General features: G+C 42.4%; 1 protein-coding gene across 11 annotated transcripts in view; it reads right to left on the reverse strand.

The window, feature by feature from the left end:
* Positions 1-24,828, reverse strand: part of Rgs6 (regulator of G protein signaling 6) — a 613,466-nt gene that overhangs the window by 95,607 nt on the left and 493,031 nt on the right. For all 11 annotated transcript variants that reach the window (XM_063241036.1, XM_063241035.1, XM_013155229.3 and 8 more), the window contains 4 exons: positions 12,230-12,280; positions 8,943-9,049; positions 7,108-7,159; positions 1,700-1,764 (listed from right to left, as the gene is read on the reverse strand). In XM_063241036.1, the coding sequence (XP_063097106.1) occupies positions 1,700-1,764; positions 7,108-7,159; positions 8,943-9,049; positions 12,230-12,280 (275 nt within the window). The remainder of the gene's footprint in view (positions 1-1,699; positions 1,765-7,107; positions 7,160-8,942; positions 9,050-12,229; positions 12,281-24,828) is intronic.

Genomic DNA, 24,828 nt, shown 5'->3' on the forward strand with positions numbered 1-24,828 from the left:
CTCATTTTCTGTATTGAATTTTGTTCATACAGTCTACCTGTTGTACCAAGCACATAGGAGTGGGTATAAAGGATGATAAAAATATACCATAAATGTTTAAATTTTAAAAATTTGTTACAGTGAAAGATATATTGCCATTAATCCCTCTCAAACTCTCAATCGGTTTGAACACATTTATCCCATAATTTCTGAAGCAGTTCTGGAAGTCTTCTTTTCCGAATGTCTTTAGTAGGCATGACCACAAAAAAAGTTACAATGAATACTGTTGCCAAGTGCCATCCAACAGAAAGGCATTGAAACCATTACAGTGTGTCTTCATCCATCTTATTCACCAGATTTGGTGCTGTGCAATTTCTGGATCTTGCACAAAGTCAAAAATGATGATGAAAGGTAAACATTTTGAAGTGATTCAGGACATTAAGGCAGGTATAATAGCACCACTAAAGATGCTCATGATAAAGGATTTTCAAAGCTGCTTCAGCAAGTGACAAGAACAATGAGATGACTGTGTTTGAAGTGAGGGGCAGTATTTTGAGAGAGATTAATGGTAAAGGGTCTTCTATGGTAACAATTTTTAAAATTTAAATATTTGCCATTGTTTTCCATCATGTCTTATAGAAGGATGCAGCTTTAATTTTGAACATTATATAGTGAATGTCTCTTTTCCTTTTGGAACAGTTCTGTGAATTCTAACACAGGTGTAGGTCTGTGTAACCACAACAGTCAGGATACAGACTGGGTCCATCTCCTTCCCCAATCCTTTGTACTATCCCTTTATAGTCACATCCTATCGTACCCACAACCATAGCCATTGATTTGTCTTTCCTCATGATAGTTTTATCTTCATAACAGTGTCAGAAATGGAATGGTTGGTTTGACACTCGCTTCTTTCATTCAACATAATGTCTCAGATACTCATGCAAATGTTTGCATTTATCAATGATTCATTCTTTTTACTTGGAATAGTATTCCATCACATAGGCGCACCTTACTTAGTTTAGCTGTTCACATGTTAAGGTGCATTTAGACTGTTTTCAGTTTTTAGTTATCATGTTCGAGGCTGCTATGGACATTAGTGTTCAGGTTTTTGTGTGAATATAAATTTTTATTTCTCTAGGATATGTCTGGAGACGTGGAACCACTTGGTTATATGGTAAGTACATGTTTAACTTTATAAGAAACTGTCAACCCTTTATTCAAACTGGCTGTCCTATTTTCCCCTCACACCAGCAATGTAGAGGAGTTACAGTTGTTCCACATGCTCACCAACTCTTGATTTATCAGTCAAATTTTAATTCTAGCCACTCTAATAAGTGTATAATGATGGCTCACTGTGCATTTAACCTGCATTTCTTAAAAGGCTAGTAGCTGTAAACATCTTTCCATGCCAGTATCTGTCATCTTTTTGTTCCCTTTGGTTGAAATGTGTTGTTTAAGTCCTTTGCCTGTTTTTATTCTTTAAATTTTTTAGTATACATTTGCAGTGACACTGAGTTTTTATCGTTGAGTTTTGAGGGTTATTTATGTAAAAATACAATTTTACTGTGATGGTAAAAGGAACTGAAACTAAAGCAGGGGAGGAAGAAGAGACTCTTTCACTGTCTGGAGGGGGACAGAAGGAAAAGTACAAGCTGAAACTGAGCTGCAGAGATGACATTACTATTTTTCCACAATGAGCCTGAAAAATAATCATACTTACTGCTTCATAATCTGCCAACTCCAGTCTTGCTTTATTCTGCATTGTCCTCTTGCAGAGATAGATGGCTGAGGGAAGAAGGGAAATTATAAGCTGTAGAAAACCAGCAACACAGAGGAGTCATAACCCCATCCATCCATGAACCCATCTGCCCACTCATCTAGCCGGCCAACCCTTACCATGTGCCCAGTCTGACCTGTGAAGAATATATATTCTAAGTGGAATTCATGACATCTGACCTCAAGGAAACTTTCTGTAGGTCAGGGTCAAATAAGAAACTTATCTGCCAATCTTGAAAGTTCTTTTTCCTCTTCCCTCTGCTATACCCCAAACATTATCCACTCCTAGTGATCTTTCCCAAATATGACCATAATACTCCTGTGCCTAAAAGCCCTGCACTGTTTCCTAATTGCCTTGTCAGTCTCTTTCTCCTGTCCCCATCAGACAGTATGAGGCTATCAAACTTTCAGTTTCCTTCCTCTATATATGTGTTCTTTGCATGGAAAATCTCTCTCCTCTATCTGGTGACCTCCTACTAATCTCTGAAGGCCCAGTTCAATATTCTTGACAGCATCAAGTTTTGCTCAACCATATAAATGAACGCCTTTGCCTTGAATTTGCATGCTTATTAGCCTGTTCCTTGCTCTAGGCTGTAGACTCCTTAGGAACAGAGGCTATTCAGCTACAATGTTGGACTTAGCACCTGGGCCTGTCATGTCAGGTGTACGGAAATAACAGCGGAGAAGGAAGATAATTTAGGGCCCTCAGCTCAGGCTGAGACAGGCTTTTAGACCTTCAGTGACCAGGGCATTCTTCCTCAAACATGGCCTTTGTCACCTTCTCTCCCTACCTCTGTTTCTTCAGAGACTTCCTCCTCCTCCAGTGTCAAGTGGAATTATCTCATGGAAACGGTAAATGAATGGTATGAATGAGCAGTAGAACATGCGAGAAAGAAAGCCAAGGAGGACCTGTGATTGTCTAGTTGTTTGACGTCTAGTTGTTTGACAGCTAGTTGTTTGACTAAGAGATGTCTGACCAATCCCTTGCTGAGCTAACTAGCTTCCGAGAGTTGCTCTACTAATGTATGGATGGCAGTGCATGATCCTGTAGAAGTTTGTAGCTAGCAGCCTTCTCTCTGTTATGCCCAGGATTCTGCTTTTTGCAGTCTGACTGTATGCTGATAAGGATGTGAGGTAGGTGTTCCTGAATTTGCTTATGGTAGGTACACTTTCTCCTTTAATAATGCAAGGCCATCAATTATTACATGTACACATAGTCTCAGACCTTTGATTGGACTTAATGATATGAAAAACATATGCATCCAGTAAAAACTATACTTTGAATTTCAAATTTTGATCTTTTCCTTTTCTAGGCTAGTGATATGGAGTATGACACTCTCTATGAAGCTGGTCAGCACAGCAAGTCGTGGCTCACAACCAGCCACATGATTACAACAGGAAAAACCTGTACTCTTAACAGTGTGCTGTGTTGCTTAGTGAGGATGTTTGGTAGGTTAGATGTGTGTAATGATTGTTTGACTTAACATATTTTCATTTTAAGTTGGGTTAATTAGGACATAACCTCACCACAATGAAATTAATGTGATAGTAGTGTTATTTCTATGAAGGTTCAATGGAATAGTTTGGAACAATTTAATTGATAAGGGAGAGTTGATGAATTTGGCACAGGTGAGATAGTTGGCAAAAATCATGAAAATTTAGGAGAAACCAACATTCAAATGGCTTTGAAAGTGTTTTTAAATTATCGAGGCACTCTAAAAACATCAAAAACTGGGCGGTTTATTATAAATGTATTTTGTTTAAGAAAGAAGCTTAAAAATTCTTGGGATCTATGGTCAAATAGGAGTCCTCGGTCCTACCTCAAATACTGTCTTATGTATGTTCTTTTGCATATTTTACACTCATGTCATGTGCATAAGGCATGCACATTTCATTTTAAAAACTATTTTTCTATTTATCACCTTTTCTACTGATATACGCAGCTACAGTTGCATCACATCTGATAAAGGGCTATCTGATCTATTACAAAGTTATCTCATTCATACCCTTGGACTATAAGCAGCCTATAAAACTAGGGGCAAGTGGCAGCAGGAAAGTTGGCATGTCACTCACCCCACCAGCCATGGTCTCATTTCCTGTGAGCAGTGCAGGTCCCAGGAAGGAGCAGTTGGTTTGACAAAGCTGACTGGGTTGGACAGTATTTTCTATTGGCCAAATGTGAAGCTCATTTTAAAGGCTCACCTAGATTTGGACTATGGGTTTTACATAGGCAGAATCATCCCAGGAAATTTCCAATGCATCTGGGTGAAAACCGGCCAGCCAGGTTGGGAAGAGAAGAACTACACAAGGAAAGCAAAGCTGATGCCAATCCTGATGCTCATGAGGTCTTTATCACAAGCTTCTAACCTGTTTCCCTTGGTGATGTCACATGTGGGAAGTCTGTTTGTCACATAATGGAGCTAGGGTGCCGCTGTCCTCAATACAGATCTCCCCAGGTAACAAAATATTGATCACCATCAACACAGTGATGGCAATGTCAACTGCTGGCCATGTAGCAAGAGCAATCACTATGCTGGGGACAGTAACACCAACCACCATAACTACAGTAGTAACATCAACCACCACCACAATATTAATATAGCCACTATCCTAGGAAGAATAATGCCAACCACCACCACACTAAAGACATCAGTCACCACTACAGTGGCAATAGCAACCATCATCTTATTAATGATAACACCATCCACTAATAGTGGCAACATCACCCACCACTACAGTAATAATTAGCAATCTCCATCTTGATAACAATACCAATCACTGCTGCCAGAGTATTAGTAGCAATCCTACCCTAGCAACAAAAATATCAACTATCACCATCACAGTAGTGATAATATCAACCATCACCACTGTGTAGACTCCTTACTATGTCATGCACAAGCCTTAAAAGCATTTTTTTAAATCCTAACAAAACTGCAGTAAAAGACAAGTAATGTTCTCACTGTGATTTTAGTATGAGGTCTCTGAGGCACAGATATGTAAGGTAATGTTATAGATTGGATCTTAAATGTTTCCCAAAAGCTCATGTGTTGAAGGCTTGCTACCTAAGACAGCAGTGTTCAAGTATGAGGCCTCTGGGAGGTGACTGGGTCATGAGGGCTGTGACCTTATGAATGAATTAATCCATTTATGAATTCACAGCTTAACAGAGGTATTGGGAGCTGGTGGAAAATCTAGGTGGGCCTTAGAGGAAACAGATCACTGGAGCTGTGCCCTTGTTTTCAAGGCTGGGAACGTATCTTGTCCCCAGTGCCTTTTTCTCTCTATTTCTGCTTCCCAGTTGCCAAGAGGTAAGTGACTTTGCTCTATCACATGGTCCCTGTCATGATGTTTTGCCTCACCACAAGCCCAGAAATAGTGAAGCCAGAAAACCATGCACTGAACCTCTGAAACTGTGAGCTGAAAGAAATATTTCTTCTCTTAAACTGAGTTTCTCAGGTATTTTTGTCACAGCAGTAGAAAGCTAACACAGGTAACTCACTGATATCCCACGGGTTAGGCAGCTCGTTGCTTTTGGGATCCGCAATGCTGAGTGCTCTCCTGGTAAATACCGATTTGCTCACTAAACTGCTTTGGAAATACTGGCAAATGCTTTTGTATCCTGAACCTTGATTTCCTCACCCAATTTGCCAAGAATTCAAAATAATTTTGCTCTCATGAGAGCCTAAAACAAGCAGTCATTTTTATCCCTGTTTATCTACCCACCAAAAATTATGAAAAGGAGAAAATCTATAGAGAAAGGGAAATAATTCCCTTTTGTATGCTGTGTGAGATGGAGTAAACAGATTTTAACCTTGGGCCTTATCAGTCTCACTGTCCTCCCACTCTCTCCATGGCCCGGAAAAATACTGGATTTCATATTCACAAGGGTGCTTGCGATTGCTGCAAGGAAGCAAGCTGTAATTACTCACTTGCCACTTGGGCCACTGTGCGCCGTCTTCTGGACCCTGAATCACTTATTTTTATGGATGGCCAAATGCAGCTCCTGCTCTGAGCTAGAGGCTTGCTGCTCACCACATCATTTGCAGTGTAGCCATTTCTGAGAGCCCCAAGTGGTGCCTGTGGGGACACCCTGCTTTGTGTGTGAGTCCCTGCTTTCACGATCTGAGTCTCTGCACTGAGTGCAGTGACCACATGCCTTCCATCGACTGCCACCAGTGGCTGTTCTCCCCTCCAGCAACGCCTGCTCAGAGCTGGTGGCTTTTCCCACAAGTCTCTGGTAGGGCCTCTCCTGAGCACCAGCCACCACGTAACTCTCTCTCACTCCTGGTAATTGCACCAGGCTCCCTGTTGTAAGCAAGCCTACAATAAAACAAAACAAAATGGCCAAAAAACTAGAAAAAGTCTTCAGACTCCTCAAATGCCCAGTCCCAAGGAGGGCCATGGACTAAACTGCCACAGCAGCTACCACGATGCCATGCAAAGGGGCAGGAGCTGCTGCAGCCTTCAGGCACATTGTGCACAGACGACGGGAGGGCGTGGGTGTTGGAGCCACTTGGATCTGAGCTCAAATTCCACTGCCTCCAGTGAGTGTCTGTTAAACACCTTCCATCAAGAACCAGAACTATCTGAAAAAATTTATTCGGCACCAACTATGTCTCAGGCATGCGCCATGTTCTGAAGGATACAAGAATGCATGAGATGGACCAGTTCCTGCCCTCGTGAGGTTAATAATCGAATGGGGCTTCAGACCCTTTCTGGGCCCCAAGTTCTTTACCATTAGCATAAGGGTAGTCAAATTTTCTTCTGGGTGTTGGCAGAGAAATATCAAATAGCCCCTACTGAGAGTAGGGTTCCTGGCTTGTAGGTTTAACTCCTTGCTTATCCAGCTGTCATTATATTCCATTTTTAATGTTTTTGGTCCAAGGTGACATCTGTATATCTCTTTTTTGGTCTCTCTCCCTTTTACAATAATGCCCAACCATCAAGATCACCAACGAGCTCTTAGTAGATTTTAATGTTTGTGAGACTAGAAGGGACAGGGGAAGTGACTCCTGGATCCAGCCTTCCCTGAAACCCTGTCCCAGAAACGAACAACCCAAAGTCACTATTCCTTAGTGTTGCCATGGGATGCTAGTCAACCATGGCCCCACAGACTGAACATGTTGATCATCCTGGATAAAACTGTTCTTCCCTTTGCCCTTTTTCTTTCAATGGCTGCAGCCTTCTGTATGCTCTGCTTTCCGTCATTATGTAGAATGGAGAATTTATGGATAATGTCAGACAGGGCAGCTAAGACCTCTCCTCCTGTGCACCCTGGTCTCCTCACTCCGAGCATTTGTCCTCTGCACTCCCAGAGCAGTGCAAAGCGTAGGTTGTGGCTCCAGCTCTCACCGTAGTCAGTATTTTCAGGTTCCCAACAGTTGGAAGGCCAGAAGTAAGGAGCCTGCAAAAATCACACGGTTATAGGATGCAGAGGTGCCTGCCCCCACTTCTTATCCCAGCAAAGCCCTCCTTTATGTCAAGTACTCTCTCATCTCTTTCTGCCTGATACTGTATCAACTGTCTCCTGGTTTTGTTTTGCATGTGTGGTGTTGGGGAGGAAACTGAGGGCCTGAAAACGTTAGGGAAGCATGCTACCTCTGAGCTACACCTCTAGCACTTTTTATTTTGAGACAGTGTCTTGCTAAGTAGGCCAGGCTGAGCTCAAACTTGCCATCCTCCTGCTTTACCCTCCTAGCTAGGATCACAGTTACGTGCCACCACATTCAGGCTTTCTTGTTTTATATTTTTATTTTTTTTATTTTTAACAACGCAGCTGAAGCTGTGTTGATACGTAAAATCCAAAGTAAACAAAATAAATGTAAAATAAAAAGTATATTGAAATGCGGGGCCTGTAACTCAGGGTGAAGGCCCTGGGTCTAATCTCCAGTCAAGATAGAGAGAGAGAGAGAGAGAGAGAGAGAGAGACAGATAGACAGACAGAGACATACACACAGAGGAAGAGACACAGAGGCAGAGAGACAGATTCACAAACAGGAAGAGAGACATAAAGATACAGACAGACAAACAGATACATACACAGAGGATGACAAAGGAGGAGGAGGAGAAGGGGAGAGACAGAGAGAGAGAGACAGAGAGAGAGAGACAGAGAGAGAGACAGAGAGAGAGAGACAGAGAGAGAGAGACAGAGAGAGAGACAGAGAGAGAGACAGAGAGAGAGACAGAGAGAGAGATTTAATCCTGAAATAAGAAGAGTCTACGGTAGACATCAGGTGCGCAGTTTCCTGGATACACAGCCTGCATCCTTTCACTTCCTCTTAAGTACCCTGCTCCTAAACCTTTGGTTCCACCTTGAAACAACCCCTACCCTCTTCCCCAAGCCCTTGAGGGCAGGACCTGAGAGAAGGAGTACAAAGCGGGTAGCGAGGATGATCAGGTAGTATGTGGAATCTTTACCCCGGAAGGCAACAGAGGTAGTAAAAGTGAAGGATGGAGCTGTCAGGCCCTGTAGCCTCACACTGAGGCTTCCTGCTCCATTTACTAAATGCCACATTAGTCTCTGAACACCTCAACTTTCCCATCTACAAATTGGGTGACATTTACCTCTTTAGAGGTAGAACAAACTTTTACAAGTTTTGTCACAATACATAAAGAAATATGTACAGTGTCCACTAGGGCCTGAATGTTAGTCTCCTCAGCCCCGAGTGTACATGGTGAAATCCTGCCACTCCCCAAGGCAACGGCATTGGACGTGGTCTTTAGGAGGTGATTAGACCATGAGGGTGGAGTCCTCATGAACGACATTACTGCTGTTATAAAAGAGGCCTAAAAGAGACTCTGCCCTTTGCCCCTAGACTCCCTTAGTGTGAGACACTAAAAGCGTCATACGTGTGACAGAGAAAACAAAAGACACTAAACTCGCTGGAGTTTTGGTCTTCAACTCAGCAGCCTCCAGAAGCAGGAGTAATAAATTCTGGCATTTATAAGCTACCTAGTTTATGGCATTCTGTTATAGCAGCCCCAAAAATGGTGCTCCTTAAATCATAGGCACTCAATTAGGGCTTTTTGCTATCGTTTAAGTGGGTCAAGAAAGATCCCAGACACAAGTTCTCTGTTTTCCCAGTGCTGGCAGAAGGTTGCTCCCCACAATACCTTTTGTTTAGGTGTAGGGTTAGGTATTAGGTGGTCCTGATCTGAGGCAGAAGATGATGACAGCAAAGGCCTACCTGGAACCGATAAAAGGTACCATCGTCCTTCATGGTGAGCACGTGGTCTGAGATGGGAAAGATGTAGCCCTGGGCAGCTATCAGGCTTCCCAAGTGTATTGCTTCAACTGTGGTGAGAGAAGGAATCCGAAAACAGGTTATTTAGTTTAAATAAGAGCAAAAAGGTAGCCAGATGTCAAGTGTCATCATGCCTAAATGACAGTGTGGATGACATGATTGCTGGTGACAGGAGTGGAGAGGAGAGATGCCCACAGTTGGGAAGGGCCATCATGTATATGGTGTTTCTCTGGATCCCAGCTCAGTGAGTCTGACAATTCTTAACCTCCCATGATCCATGACCTTCCAGAAGCAAGTCAAGTCTAGCTCATGGTTAAGAGCAGGAGCTCTGGCATAGATAAACTTATATTTAATGAAGTGAGATATTTCACATAAAGCACTTAGCAGTGTCTGGACAGCGCAAATACTCAGTAAGTGCTGGCAGCCTTGATTCATAGTTTCATTTCCATCATGCTGTGTCATCGTGTGCTGGGAGAACAAGGCCTCCTCACTGCCCATGCAGACGTGGACCCACTCTGTACCTCCCTAACACAGTGGTCCCATGGGTGACCAGAAGAACGTTGCCCTCCCTGATATGCATAGGGCAAAATATCACTTTTTCAGGAACTTAGAAGGACAGTGGAGTGGGTAGTGACACAGGGAGCCCTACTTAATAGGAATATGCTTATTATTGACACAGTGAACCGGTTGCTTTGCTACGTTAGCATCATCCATAAATAGATTCACATAACAGTTAACAATTTATATTTGTCTTAAGTGGAGCCAATATGAGAAAAAAATGCACCTACCACATAAAAGAAACTTTCAGAAATTTCATAATATTTTTATTAGTTAAAAACAAATTTTTTTGGACATGGAATTGACATGCACAAGGAGTCTTTAACAGTTACTAATTTTAAAGGCTCAGAATTTTTAAAGGAGATTCGCTTTGGCTTTACTTGTAAACTTTTCAAGAGGCTGACTATAACACAAACGTTTGACTTGTTAAGAATCACTGATTCCCTTAATGAAAGAAATGTAGATGTATATTTGTACTCATGGAATTAAGGTGCATGGACTTTTACTTTACTTGCTTCTTAATGACCAGTTTCTTTTAAAATTCTGCACATTTGTCTCTTAATATGTTTGCAGAACCCCTATGGACACCAAAATCTGCGAATGCTAGAGTCTTCTTTTAAAGTGGTATAGTATTTGTATACAACCTGCATATATCCTCCCACATTCTTTAAATCATCTATAGATTCCTTATAATGCCTAGTATAAGGTGAGTATTATGTGAATAATTCTCACAGTGCTATCTAGGGAAAGACTAGAAAAAGTCTGTATATGTTCACTACAGACGCAGTTTTTTTCCTGCATGTTTTCAATGCAGGTTTGGAAGAACCTGCAGATGCAGACCAATGATATAGAGGGCTGATTGCATGCTTCAAGAATCATGTGTCCAGCAAGAGAAGATTGCTATCATCTGCAGCTGCTCCTTTCTCAAAGATGGAAGGACAAGATCTAGTAAGCAATGGCTTTCATATCACCAACATGGGAGCTAAAACTCTACAGCAAAAATGTTTTTATTTAGAAATCTGGCAGCAGGAAAGAGAGAATGGAGGAAGGGGAAGATATCAAAAGTGCCTGTCTTCTCAGAAACTTGATTTGCCTCATCTCTGCTGGGGAAATGCTCTTATCTCCTTTCATTCAGCTACTTCTCAGAACTCCAAGGTGGACCCCAGATCTTGATGATCTCCCAAGGGCATCAGAGTTTAGTAGACCTGACATTCATTCACAGCCCTTCATTGAAGTTTCTTTTATTTTTTTAATTTTTATTTTTATTAGTGCATAATGGTTATATAGGCCAGAGAATTCTCACCTAGTGTTAGCAGGGCTAGAGGTGATGATGATGATAATAAATATAATGATTTTTGGAGAGGAGAATAAAGCAGTACTCTTTGAGGAATGGAATTCCTTAGTTTAGCATCATAATCAAAAGAAACATTGAGTTCAAATAAATGTAATTAAACTGACAGGTGGTTATCCAGTCTGGGTTTCACAAGTGGACAATCAGTAGTCCATTTGTATAAAGGAAACACAGAGAGGGAAAATGAACATTTACAGTGGTTTTTTTTTTTTTTTTTTTTTTTTTTTTTTGCTGGTTACCAGAGTAGCCACTAATCAAGGTTAAGGTCACTTCTACAAATGACCCACTTTTCTGGCACTTGGACTCTGAGCAACTGTATTTAATTGAAATATATATATATATATATATATATATATATATATATATTATACTGTTTCATAGTCAACAGCAGCTAAGAATGTCAAGGGTGTTAAAAATTCAAGGGTGGCTGAGCTAGCATACTGATCCCAGCAAGGAATCACAGCTGGAGATCACATACGTAGGATGGTACTTAAAATATATTCTTAGAAAGCGTGGTCATTGGAGCTATTAAACTTGGAGCAAATAAATCTAACTGCCCCCAGAATCTAGCAAGGACATCAGAGTGGATCCACATTAGATTAAAAGATAAATTTGACTTGCAGGTATCAAGGATATCCAGTTAAGCAAGATGAAGTAGAGTGTGATGAATTTGGAAACGTATTAACTAATGACACACGAAGCGGTTAGTGATATGTACCTAGAATTTTCATTTTTCTGGATACTTCCTCCTATTTCTTAATTTAATGTAAAAATTAAGATTTCTTGCTTATTTCCTGGTGGGAGGGTAAATTTTGAAACTGTCTTATTGGCTAGAATTTTGCTCTTGTTTTTCTGGTAGAGTTCTCCTACTTGAAATGCACAATTAGAGTGAAAAAGCCATCTCTCCTTCACTTCTTGCAGAAGCAGGAAACAGAAGGAGTCTTAGCAAATAATTAAACATCTTGATTGTGGACCAGGCAATCTAATTTTAAGAGCTGGCTCTAGAAGATTGTGCAGTGACAGTGCTACAACTTAACTTTAATTGCTGCGGCTAACAAGAGAATTCATCTCATCTCACACGCTATTGTATTGAGCTCGTTGGCATTCTGAATAGTTGCTCATTTCCTCCAACGGTGATTTAAATTTGAAGACAGATATTCAGTAGAAAATAAATTAATTTTATTTGTAAATAGAGCAATTCCACAACTTGGAATTCACATGGGTAAACTGGTTTCCTAGGACAGTTAGAGACACCGGCTTGGAAGTTAAAGGTTATGGGATATGTACTGATAGCAGAGGTGGTAAAGACAGGGTCAAATACCTGGGTCCTCGATCGAAAGGTTCTTCATAAGCCACTGCACAATGTCGGTACCTGCAATGACAAAGCAGTTTCAACTGAAGACCTCAGGGGTGTTTAATCCCATGGGCAGAAGAAACATTTGTACCTAAGAGAATCTTAATTTCAGTCAGCATACAACCTCTCTCCTACTAATTACCTTTGGCCTTAGTTTTGCCCTTGGATAACAGAAGAGCAAATTCAAACTGAGGCCTAATCACTCTGTGAAACCTGTCCTCCCATGAGACATCGGCATCCTTAATCCTGACGAGACGTGCCTGGGTCTCTTCAGGTGTTTCCTCACGTGACCTGACCTGAAGCTCATCATCATTTTGGTCACAGTCTCCTGTAAATGCTCCCATGTGTTTGCCTCCCTTTGAAAACATGGCACCTAGAACCCATGTTCTAACAGCAGTACAGTTAACATGGGAGTGGAAGAGTGCAGTTTTCTGGAAGGTTCTGAACACCTGGTCAGTCCCATTTCATCACCCAAAGATCTCACCTTATACCAGCACAGACCACTGAGGGTGGCTTTGTCACCTTGGGCAGAATATTGATGGAGAACAACCTGAAAGGGGTGACATTTTCAGATATCTGAGCCCTACTGTGAGTCGAAGGTTTCAGTGTGAGGGGATAGTCATTCTCCTGGGCTGCATTTCCAGGTAGGCAACCAGAAATCCAGCAGAGGGGTTTAAAGAATAGTGTCATCTTCTAGGTTCTAGGTTCCCTGTATTTCCAGACTTCACAGACAGGGCCTTAGTGTCCTTTGCATTCAGCTGCAAAAGCAGAACTGTTAGCATCTCCCCTCTCTCAATCCTGGTTGGCATCTGTGAGCTAATCCTTGGATCAAAAACACTTCCATTCATTCATATTCTTACACACACACACACACACACACACACACACACAGAGAGAGAGAGAGAGAGAGAGGGAGAGAGAGAGAGAGAGAGAGAGAGAGAGAGAGAGAGAGAGAGAGAGAGCTCCAGAGAATGAATGTGTGTTCATTTCCTCCAATTACACAAGTTCAACATTTGTCCTAGAATATGAAGAATAAAACAGAAATCAAATAAGAACTGGAATCCCAAGTTGGGGGGTTGAAGGTGGGGGAGAGACTTTAACCTATTTTTCCCTCAAAAGAAACATAGTTCGTTTTTGTGGGTTGCCTAGAGACTGTGAGGTTTCCAGCATCTCTCCAGCTCTCCCCAGGGCCAGCGGATTATCTTTCTGCTGAGCTCGCCCAACCATTATTTATCACCTGCCAAGATTGATTACTCACCCTGGGACAATGACAGCCCTTCCTTTCCCCTGTTAATTACTGCCATCATTAATATCTATGTCACTAATTAGTATTCATTCACATTGAAACTCCTTCCTGGCTATCATACCCGCTCCCCCTCCACCCCAACCCCCGTCTCCAGCACCATTGTCTGGCCTTCCACCCTCCCCTTTCCTTTATACACTCAGTCCCTGGCCTAATTGTTCGCTTGGCCTACCAGGCCTGAGTCTGCATTCACACAGCTAAAGATCACATTTAAGTACTTTTACTTTTTGTAAAGAAAGTGACAAAAGCCTCTTTCTTTTTCCTCCTATTACTGTGAGGATCACAGAACTGGGTTTTTGTCCCTGCTACAGCCACTGGCTCAGCAGGGGACTGGTGTGACTGTCCTCAGGCCCAGAGAGACCAAGCTGAAGCTCATGGCTGTCCTGGGTCATTTCTCGCAATCTACAGTGGTATCCATCCCACTGCCATCCCCTCCAAGCTGCGGGTACCATTTGGTGGATTTCAGCAAACCTAACAGATAATGTATAGGGACAGGAGAACATTCTCAAAGGGATGGGGTATTTCGCTCTTCCTTGGACAAACCCAGGAGTGACAAACCTCTGGGCCTGTGCTGAGCTCCAGGAAGAGGTACAGAAGGGAAATCTGTCCTTTAAATGACCTACAATTACCACAGTGTAGAATCAGACAAGAATAGTCCAAATCCCCAGGAGGGGAAAGCACCTTTGTATTTCCTTCTCCTTTTTATCCACTTCTTCCTACTCCCCACTAATCATTCTTTCCTCTTTGTTCTAAAAAGAATTTTTAGCAGTTTCTTTTCTTTTTAAAATTAACTTTTGCCCTTTGGTAGTGCTGGTGATTTCTGGATCACATCTAAGTTGATTTGCTTTGCTGAGGACTTAAAAGACAGTATGTAACACCGTAACACACCAAAGGCAGGAGGGCCATACTTTAGTCCCAAACACTTGTCTGAAAATTATCTTTTGAGGATAATTTGTTAACATTTATTTCAGGGATGTGCATAAGACACAGCAGAGAGCTGTGACTACCTCTTTCCTGCATGTATGTTTTACAGGTATAATTAAATATATATGTTTCTTTACTATGTGCAATTATGTCTATGCTTCTATATATGTTATAGATATGTATTTCAAGGGGCTGGGGATTTAGTTCAGTGGCATAAGTGCCTGCCTGGTAAGTGCAAGGTCATGAGTTCGATCCCTGATACCAACCAACAAACAAACAAACATTTATTTCAATCATATCTTTTATATATAATAATGTTTGTTGAACAGCTATTTGGGAACAGCCCAAAAGTTCTGAATTAAAAATTAAGGCCCAGGGCTGGGGTTTTAGCTCAGTGGCATAAGCGCCTGCCTTGCAAGCAGGCAGTCATGAGTTCATCCCCGGTACTGATAAAAAGGAAAAAGACAAAAAAAAAAATTAAGGCTCATTCATACAATAAATATTTATTGAAATTTATAATATTAACTGAAAAAGCATACTTAAGAAGACTATATATTTTAAAATGACATTATCACAACAGAAAAATGATCTATTCTATTAACTATGTATGCATAAATATATACTGAAATGATAACAGAAAACTCCAGAAGTATATTTAAATTGTTAACTTTAGGTAATCTTAGGCAGAGAAGAGCCATTAAATTAAGGGAAATTTCTATCTCTACATTTTGGTAGTATTCACAGTTCACAGAACATCATATGACATATTGCACTGAGAAAACCAGTTTTTGTTTTAAAGAGCAGAGAGGGAAGAAGAATTGGTTTTTGAGACCAAAGTGGAGAGGGTGCGGGAACTTTGAATGACCTCCCCGTCCTCAGGCCTGGGCATTCTCTGTTCCCCAGGGAGAGGGCAGAGACATGAGAGCAGGATTCTCCATGCATTTTCCTCAGGATGAAGCAGAGGCGATCCGGATCATGGGGTCTACCACAGGCCTTGAGCTGGTGGCTCTGTCTGCCCATCTGCTGTCCCCACAGCCTCGAAGACAACTTCTGTGAGCTCTAACAGGGCTGTTTACCCACACTACATTCCTGGACCATGAGCGACCATCTGCACCTCCTCCTTGTGTTTGGTCACTTACTTACTTGGCACAGAGGATTCTGTGATCTCCTCCTGGTGAGTTATCACACTGTATTAACCTTAGGTTAGGACAAACTAGATTAGAGTGAATTTAAGGAATTCTGTTTCTGGTTTGGAGAAGAACTTTATTATATAATTCTGGGTTTTGTCTTCAGGTATTTCAAGCTCTTCCAAAGACTTAGCATTTGACAGAGCTACTAATCAGAACCTGAGGAGACACAAATGTAAATCAGTCTCCCCCCTTTTCCCAAAGCATTAGTCTGAGCCCTAAACAATTTGATTATGGAGAGTTGATAAAGATCTGATTGCAATCATCTACAAATTTCAAGTAACTGAAAATCTGGAAGAGCATAGTACTGACAACTGAAGCAATTGCTAAGCTCATTATCAATCCTTATCATTGCCTTGCAGTTATATGTTTCTTCAGCCTAGCTTCTCCCATCAGTGGGCTCACTCCAGTCTCAGTAAGGTCACAACTCCATCCACCTGGATATGCCTCCAAGTGAGGACGGGAGCTTCCACTCGTCACATGGCTGTCATAAGTAGGTCAGTGCTTACAAAGAGAAAGTGACAATTCCTGAGTGCCTGTTGTGTACTGGACTAGAGGGGGGAGTTGACCTTAACATATACCATCCTGATAATGATTATAGAAAATATCATCATTACTCCATCCTCCAGCTGAAAGATCAGGCCCAGAGAGGACCAAGGGCATACACTAATACCTGTTAGAGTCAGGGTTGGGATTCAAGCATTCTCATGCCAAATATAATTTTCATCTGCCTCTTTCCATGCTGCCTCTCTTATCCCTCAATAACTTCCTAGCAACACACAACAAAAATATTGAGAAAGATGATAGGTTATATTCATTTTTTTCTGAAGTACATTAATTCAGTAGTAGTTACTACTATCACTAGCTATTGAACTAGTAATTTATTGAGCACTTTCTATATTCCAGGCTTCAGAGTAATCATATTAAAAAATTCTATGACATAAAAAGATCATTATTAGCTTCCTAGAGCAAATGAATATTCTAATGTTCTGATATTCTAAGTGGCCCCATTTGTAGGGTTTTAGACTTTCTTTTATGCCTTACTTTAAAAAATATTTAAGAGGTAACAAACAGCTAGCAGAAAAAGCTTAGCTTAAGGGAAATGTTACACTATGCTTCGGAGACTGGGCATAATGATGAGCTGGCAATAGGAGGGAACACTGGAGGGAGAAGTGATCTGATGAGAAGTTTAGTGTCACTTTTGAGTTTCAGTGGGTCTAAGGAAGCCTGGAAGAATTTTTTAATGTTCACTCATCAAACATAGGAAGCAAGAAATCACACGATTTGTCACTTATAAACCTGGGAAGGTCTTTAAGTCACTGCCCACCCTAATCTCTATTTCTTTCTGTTAGTTGGAGAAATTGCACATATTTACTGAAAAAATATAAGGTCACGCACACACCCGAAACCCTCATCACAAAGCCTGGCTTATGGTTTTGCTGAAACAGCCTGTTTATTCACAGGTCCTCTATCTGCTCTGTGCTTTCCTTTCCTCATGGGAAAAGAGGACAATGACAAAGTGACCTCCCACAGAGGCAGAGAGGATTAAATAAATCACTGTATAGCAAAGTTAGTGCAGGGTTGGCACATGATAAGCATTAACACACGCTAGCTCTTAGTAGAGCGTGATTCAGAGACATCATATTGGGGCCAAGCATCTAACCTAGTTCTCTGTATGACTGGGAGAAACATCGGCAGGTTTGAACTCTCATGCTAGTCACCTGCTGTTTCAATGCAGGCCTTAGAGTATCTCAAAATGTCTTCTAATGCTTTTAGGAAGGGATACTTAGATAGAAAACTTATTTAACAGAACAGGAAACAAGGGAGAGAATTGCAGGAGGCAAACTTTAGGAGCATGAGGAGGCCTTATTGAGAGACTGGGGCTCCTGTCTGTTAGCCTTTCTAACCCTGGGTCTCTGGGCATATTTCCCAGGAAGTGAATACAGAAAGAAAACAGGTGCCCTCTTCATTCCGGTGCAGTTCAGTTCTATGGTGGAGTTGGCATCGTTCTGGTTTTGGGTATTCTGGTCACTGGCTATCCATAGATCCCATCTTCCTCACCATCTTCTCTTCTCACATGGATCATTTTTCCATTTCCATAATGCATGATGTTCTGTCCTACCACAGGGACTTTGCATGCACAATTCCCCAGGCCAGTACCACCTCTCCCCTGAGCTTTTTCCTCTATCTGACTCTTGTTCAGCCTTCAGTTCTAACTTCCTCTAGAAAAGCCTTCACCACTCTCAAGAACTGGCCAAGGTATTCCCATATCTGCAAGCATGGATGAGGTTCTTTGCCTTTGGAACACTTACCTCGGTTTGGAATTAACCATGTGTAATCATTTCACCAGTTTCCACCTCCTTCTCTGTCTTGGTTTGCTAGGATTGCAGTGACAAAGTACCACAAAGTGGGTGCTCTACAACAGAAATTGACTTTCTCACAGTTTTGCAGGCTGGATGTTGATTCCTTCTGTGGGTTGTGAGGATGAATCAGTCCCAGGCCTCGTCCCACCTTGTGAGGGTCTCTTGGCAGGATGTGGTGCTCTTCTCCTCTGAAAGCATCAGCTTAATCTCTGCCTTTGTCTCCAATGACATTCCTCCTGTGGGTTCATTTCTTTGCCTGTTTCCCCTTTTTATAAGGATAGCAGTCATTGGGGGTTAATGTCCAGAAAGTTATGTCTCATCCTAACTAATTATATCTGCAGTGACCGCATTTTCAAATAAGACCACATCCTACGATCTGGGGAACAGGACTTCAATATATGAATTGTTGCAGCACAGAATCTAACCTTTAACAGCTCCTAATGATTGCTCTGAGGGGCAGGGACTGTCACATTCTTCTGTCTCTGGCACAGAGGAAATACCTGGCACTGGGGTTTAGTAAAAGGTTATCTATCAATAACTGAATTAAAATATAGTATGCATTCATTCTAAAAAATTTAATCACAAATCAACATCAGACATCTCTGATGGATATTTTACAAACACTTTAGATGAAAATTCAGGGTTTTTTTTTTATCTTTTGATATTGTTTTTTTTTTTTAATCGGTACCGGGGATCAAACTCACGACAGCCTGCTTGCAAGGCAAGTGCTTATGCTGCTGAGCTAAATCCCCAGCCCCTATATTGTTTTCTTTCAAAAACCACATCCTGTTAAAAATAAAATGGCATATTTTCTTATAAAAATAAATCTCAACAAATTAACACTTAAAAGTGTTAGCTATCAATTCGAAACAGCATTTTCCTAAGTGGACATTGGCTGTTCCCTAGAAGAGGACAGCGAAGGGACAGGTGGAGGAGGAAGGTTAGTCTTCAAACTTTTCCCCGTGGGCTGGAAGACACTGTCCCTTCTGCTCAACTGACTTCCGGATTGCAGGTAATTCTGCCTTGCTCTGGCTTTGATCCAATGTGTGATTTCCCCCTTTCTAATAGGAATGCCTCTGAGTCATTCTGATTGGTTTTAAACAGGTTGGAGGAATTAAATCCAGACACAGTGATTATGATTTTGGACCCAGTGGTACCCAAGCCACCTTCCATACGCAGCACTAAGCCGAGGTCTGCCAAGGCCACCTCCCTGGGGTCCTGTGAAATGCATACTGGCTTCTGCAGGCTTCTGACAATGAAACCCCTCAGCAACCTACCATTCATAGGGCAGGAAACACATCAGTAATGGGGACCCCGGGTAAGCCTTCTCCCCAGCCCTACCCGCCTTGTTCTCTGAAATTTAAAGCTTCCCTGTGTATTACAAAAAATAATAGGGGCAGAAGACCAAGCAAGGTTATTACCAACTCATAAATCAACCTGGAGGCTTAAAGCTGTGCTGGTGTGTGCGGTGAGTGCCCCGCCTCTGTATCTTACCCAAGCCCCCACAATTGATTCATAACCCCATAACCTTTCTGTGCCTGAATCCCAAGTCTTATATCTAATTGTCAGCAGCTGAGTACATGATTTGCAAGAGGATGCAGGAAGCGGCAGACGTGGGGGTGGAGGGGAGATTAGTTTTGTCAATCAAAAGGCAGAGAGCGTGTGGGATTTAGCTTCACAATCAGCTTATTAAAGGGAAGGCTGGATACAGCCACATTGATTACACCTCTGGACGAGGAAATGGAGGCTCATGGCCACTGTGGGCATGGCTTCTGTCCCTGAGGGGAGCTGCTGCTGCTGCTGCTGCTGCTGCTGCTGCTGCTGCTGCTGCTGCTGCTGGCCTTCCATAAAAAGACAGAATGGAAAAGGAAGCAGAGCCACTGCTTTGGGACAAAAGTATCTAATCAGAAGGCATCAGGGATGTTCTCAGGGCTGCTGAGTATTTCCAGGAGGCTGGAAGGGACCTGGTGGCTGCTGGGATGCAGTTTTACTGCCTTCCTGTGTTGTCTAATAGTCACCTCATTTGTGCAGATTGGAATCTGAAAAGCGGTTCATAGAATTTTATATTTAAATTAATCTGGGAGGGTGATAAGTATTTCTTCAAAGGGTGAAGGAGGGAATAGCCATTAGTTATCCTTTTAGACACCAGCTTACAGGCTGAAGTTGCTCACTGGATTCTATTTGGCCCAACCACATTGTTAGAGCAATATGACTGACCACACTTCCACAGACCTGTAAAGCTCAAAGCCTGCAAAGCCCCCTGAAGTCTGCTACTGCCTTGGAATAAAGGGTGTGAACAATAATAGTCTGAGACCCTGTTTACCTAGCTGCAAAATAGGGCCATTCATGGTGTGTGCCTCAGATTCTATTATGTACAGGATGAAATGTGGAAATGTTAGTGTGGTTCCTGGTGTCCACTTACCTACTGTGTTAGTCAGCCTTCTGCTGCTGTGACAAAATTTCTGAAACAAATAACTATTAAGGAGAAAAGATTTATTTTGGCTCATGGCTTCCAAGGTGTCAGTCATGGTTGGCTTCCTTGTGTCGGGCCCTGTAGAGAAACTGTACAATGGTACCTCAGTTCATGAACTTAATATGTTCTATGATTTTGGAAAAGATAACCACATTTGGGTATGGGTAGGAAAGATGGCTGTGGTCATATTTGTCACCTGGTGCAGAGTTTATAAACAACAACAAAATTTTGACAAGCACTTCTGTTTGTAAACCAAATTGTTTGCAAACAAAAGTATTTATGAGCTTAGGCATCACTGTATATCATGGTAGGAGTGTGTTTCACAGCAAAGTTTTTCATTTCATGGTGGATGAGAAGCAAACAGGGAAAAGGGCAGGAGTCACAATGCCCCCTTCCAGGGCCTCAGTGACCTAACTTCCTTTCACTAGGCCCCAACAAGGTTCTACCATCTCAATGGCACCACAAGCTAACACTCAAGTCATTTGCATATGTGTCTTAAGGAGAGGGGATGCTTAAGATCTAAAGCACAACACCTTTATTTCTTTTCCATCTACTACTGATACACAGTTTTGCATCCGCTAAAACTAATCTGTTTTAGAGCTGATCCCTGGGTGGAGACTTCAATTTATAATCTAGGTTCTAATCTTTCTTCTTCTCCACCCCGAACCTAGGCTGAGGCCTCCTGACTTAGAAAGTTCAAAGACTGCTCTAAAACTTCTCTGTTTCATTCAAATAGATGAACCCATCCTATCAAAGTAAGGTGGAGTCTTCACCAGCACAGGATCTCCTTCCAGTCCTTGAAGCAAAACACCAGAAGGACCTTGAGAGGTTTCTTTCTCTATCTTGGCTACAATGAAGCCCTTGGCTGCCTTTGTCCCACATGAGTTGCCTGGCAGAAAATCAAGGTTCCTGCCATATTTGACTTTATTCTCCCCCCCAAAAAAAGTAATAAGAACTAAGGAGTAATAAAATCTAAAATGTGTAAATTTTGTTGTAAAAAGAGAGGAAGGGGAAAAAAGAGCTCTAACGGATATAACAGCAAGTGTGTATAGGGATGTTGAATAGCTGACTATATTAATGTTTTTGGATCATTGAACACAGCTGTTTGTAGTCTCTCTGTTTGAATGTCTACTTTGTATTCTTTGATACTGTGATTTGAGCAACTATTTCCAAGATGATAATATGTAATCTATTAACAGGTGATTTCTTACTGTTATGCTTTTTTTTGTAGTTCTGTATTATATGTAACCTTACACTGCTTTGTTTTGTTTTGTGTTTTTCTCTTTTTCCTCTTAAATAAAAAAAAAAAAAAAAAAAAAAAAAAAAGAAAATCAAGGTTCCCCTTCCATCAGCTCTGTGACCCTGGGGACATGCCTTGCCCTTTTCAAGTCTCTGTGAGATATAATAGAGACTCAACCTGAGAGGGTAGACGTAAGGATAACACCTGTTATGGCTTGTATTCAGATGCCCCCCTCAAGCCTCAGATGGTCAAAGGAAGAGTTTTGAAGATGGCTGGATTAGGGTGTGTGAATGTGGATTAAGGGTGTGATGCCCCAAAGGCTGGCATCCTGAGAGACTAGCTTTTTCTGGGCTGCTGTTGCTTGCTGCTTTGCTGTCTCCTGCCTGCTTGCCATGGACTATTTCTCCTCTGTGATGCTGCTCTATCTTACCCCGCCATGGAGCCACCCAGCTATGAGTCAAAACTTCCACAAACTGCCAGCTGAAATAAACCTTTCCTCCTTTAACTTTGAGTGTTGAGCATTTTGTCTCAACAATAAGAAAAGTAACCAAGACAACACCTATAAAAGGCTGAGCCCTGTTATTTCCATAATATATAGCAAATGATACTTAAATACCAACTTCATCATTGTTTTCATGGCTACTATGACTGATTGAACATTTTTATTCATTTACCTGCAATGATGACTAAGCTATGTCTCTGTTCTAAACAAATAGGTGCCCTGGAATGTCTCAAGGCTATGATGAGGGTTTTGGGGGCACTACAAGACAAAAGACAGGTTCCAGCTGACCCAAGGTCAAGACAAGGTCACAGAAAAGGGTATACTTAGGATCAATGGGAAATGGTGACAGATCACTGAGCAGGGATGTAGTGGGTATAGCACCAAGAAAGCAGCTTGCAGGACAGCACATTAACAGAACACTATGACATCTCACTTTTATATCCAGGATGAGGTGGGTTAAAGGGCCTACTTGTCTCCACAAGTAGGAAAACATTCCTAGGAGGGGAAGGCAAGTCATCAGCATGCCCTAGCGTGCCGTGTGTAAACCACACCAGGTACCAGTGTGGAGGCTCATGGGTGGAGCAAGCAGAGATGTGATCTTAAGAGTTATAGAGGAATTTCTTGGTGCCGTTGAAAGACAATATCCTATTTCCCAGCACCAGGATATAGCCTTTCCCTACATTTCAGCTCTCAAATCCAGCATGGTGGCAGTTTAACTGCCTGCAGTCTCTGCCTGCAGCGCTGATGTACTGCTGGGTCAATTTGTGGGGTTGGGCAGTGCCAGTCATGGGTCTCTCTCTCCCCTCTGCTGCTGGTCCTTGATTCCTGCCTTCAGCTGCAGAAGAGCTGGATGTGCAGGACAATGGGATATCACCATTGCTTCCCTCCTCACCAGCTTTCGTGGAGAGCCAGTGCTTTGGGCTGCTCTGGGGTCTGCTGCCTCTTCCTCCCACCTCCCTGCTTCCAGCTCTGCAAAAAAGGACAGAGTCTGAGTGCTGGGAGGCTGTCTTTGTTACTTTCCTCTTGTTCCAGAGATAAAATCCATGACACCCAAAACTAAGGAAGGAAAAGTTCATCTAGCTGACACTTTGGAAGGTTTCAGTCCATAATCGGCTGGCACCAGGGTAGCATAGCATGGCACAGGGGCAATAGTTCAAGGTGGCAGATGATGGCAAAAGCAGCAAGAGCAAAAATAGGGGGAAGCAAGCCTCTTTTCCTCCCTTATATTGTAAGTAGGCTACCTGTACCCATGTGAGTGAGCACTCACACTATCTTTGTGCCCCCCGCTTGTACAGGCTCAGGATGTTTATAAAGTGAGGACGCTGGCCTCCTGCTTAGTCCCTTAGTTAAACTTCTAAACTTCTCAAGGTGAAATGATATATCAACCATAACAAGAGAGCCAGGCAATCTGAGGGCAAGGAGGTATTGGTGACTATAAACTGGTGGTGGAGGTAGAGCGATAGCAGCCATCAACAGCCAGGATGTCCTGACCTTGCTGAGGGCTGGCCGAGGCTCGGGGCCCCAGAAGCAGTCGGATGGTATTCAGGGCCTGGTGACGTGGGTGAGAATGAGAAGCGGAGCACTACTCCTGGGGTCTGGCAGTGGTCAAGCTCCCTGCATCTTCCCCGCCCCTCTCCTTCCTCCCTAACTCCCCAGTTTCACTTTTTCTTTGGGTGTTTAGGTATGGGATCTAGGTCTGGCTCTGGAGGGCTTGAGAGAAAGGTGAAGTCAGCTGTTTGAGACAGAGGGAACTCATCTGGCCTTGGCTGGTGAAGTCAGGCCTCTTCTGGTTTCTGCAGGCCAGGCCCGGAGTGGTAGCATACTACTCACGGGGAGAATCAGAGCCCCAAGGCAGGGAGGCAAGGCCTCTGAGACCTGCAGGGCCTGGCTTATTCCCTTTCACTTCCTTAGCTTCCCATTCCAGCCCTCTGTCACCTCTCTGAGAGACACAGTGCCTCCCAGCCACACTCCTCAACATCTTTATATGGTGACCGCCCATCTCTTATTATCACAGATAGACACCCACATGCTCACTTATCAGTCCTGCACACCCTCATATATGCACAAATGCAACACACACCCAATTCATGCAACAGGTACATTTACACACGCTTAAATGCACACACACACAGATTATACACCCAACTCACAATTCATAATCACACCCACGTACAGACTCAACACACTCTATTCACACATGTTATACATATTCATACCACTCGTGCAAGCAGACATACAGATGCCACACATACCTAACTCACTTGCATTCATATTCATACCCATTAATGCACATCTACCTACCTACATACAACACTCAGCACTCATACTGACATAACTAATTGCTTCTGTGATATGGCCTCATTCCTAAACTGCTGAAAAATGACAAAGACAGTACAGGCTAAGGGCAAAGTTTGAAAAGGAACTTTTATCTGCCAAAATCTAGAAGGACAGGTTCAGTCTCAGTACCACTCAGTCACTCAGATGCTCTGAACCCATTTTCTAGGCATGATCCGGACCAGTTGCCTGCAGTGATGGTGGGAGGATAAAGAGATTCAGACATCTCCCAGGGAGCAA

This window comes from Cavia porcellus, unplaced genomic scaffold (genome assembly GCF_034190915.1).
Source record: "Cavia porcellus strain 051 isolate PalLab524CR breed Dunkin Hartley unplaced genomic scaffold, mCavPor4.1 scaffold_31, whole genome shotgun sequence".
Lineage (NCBI taxonomy): Eukaryota > Metazoa > Chordata > Mammalia > Rodentia > Caviidae > Cavia > Cavia porcellus.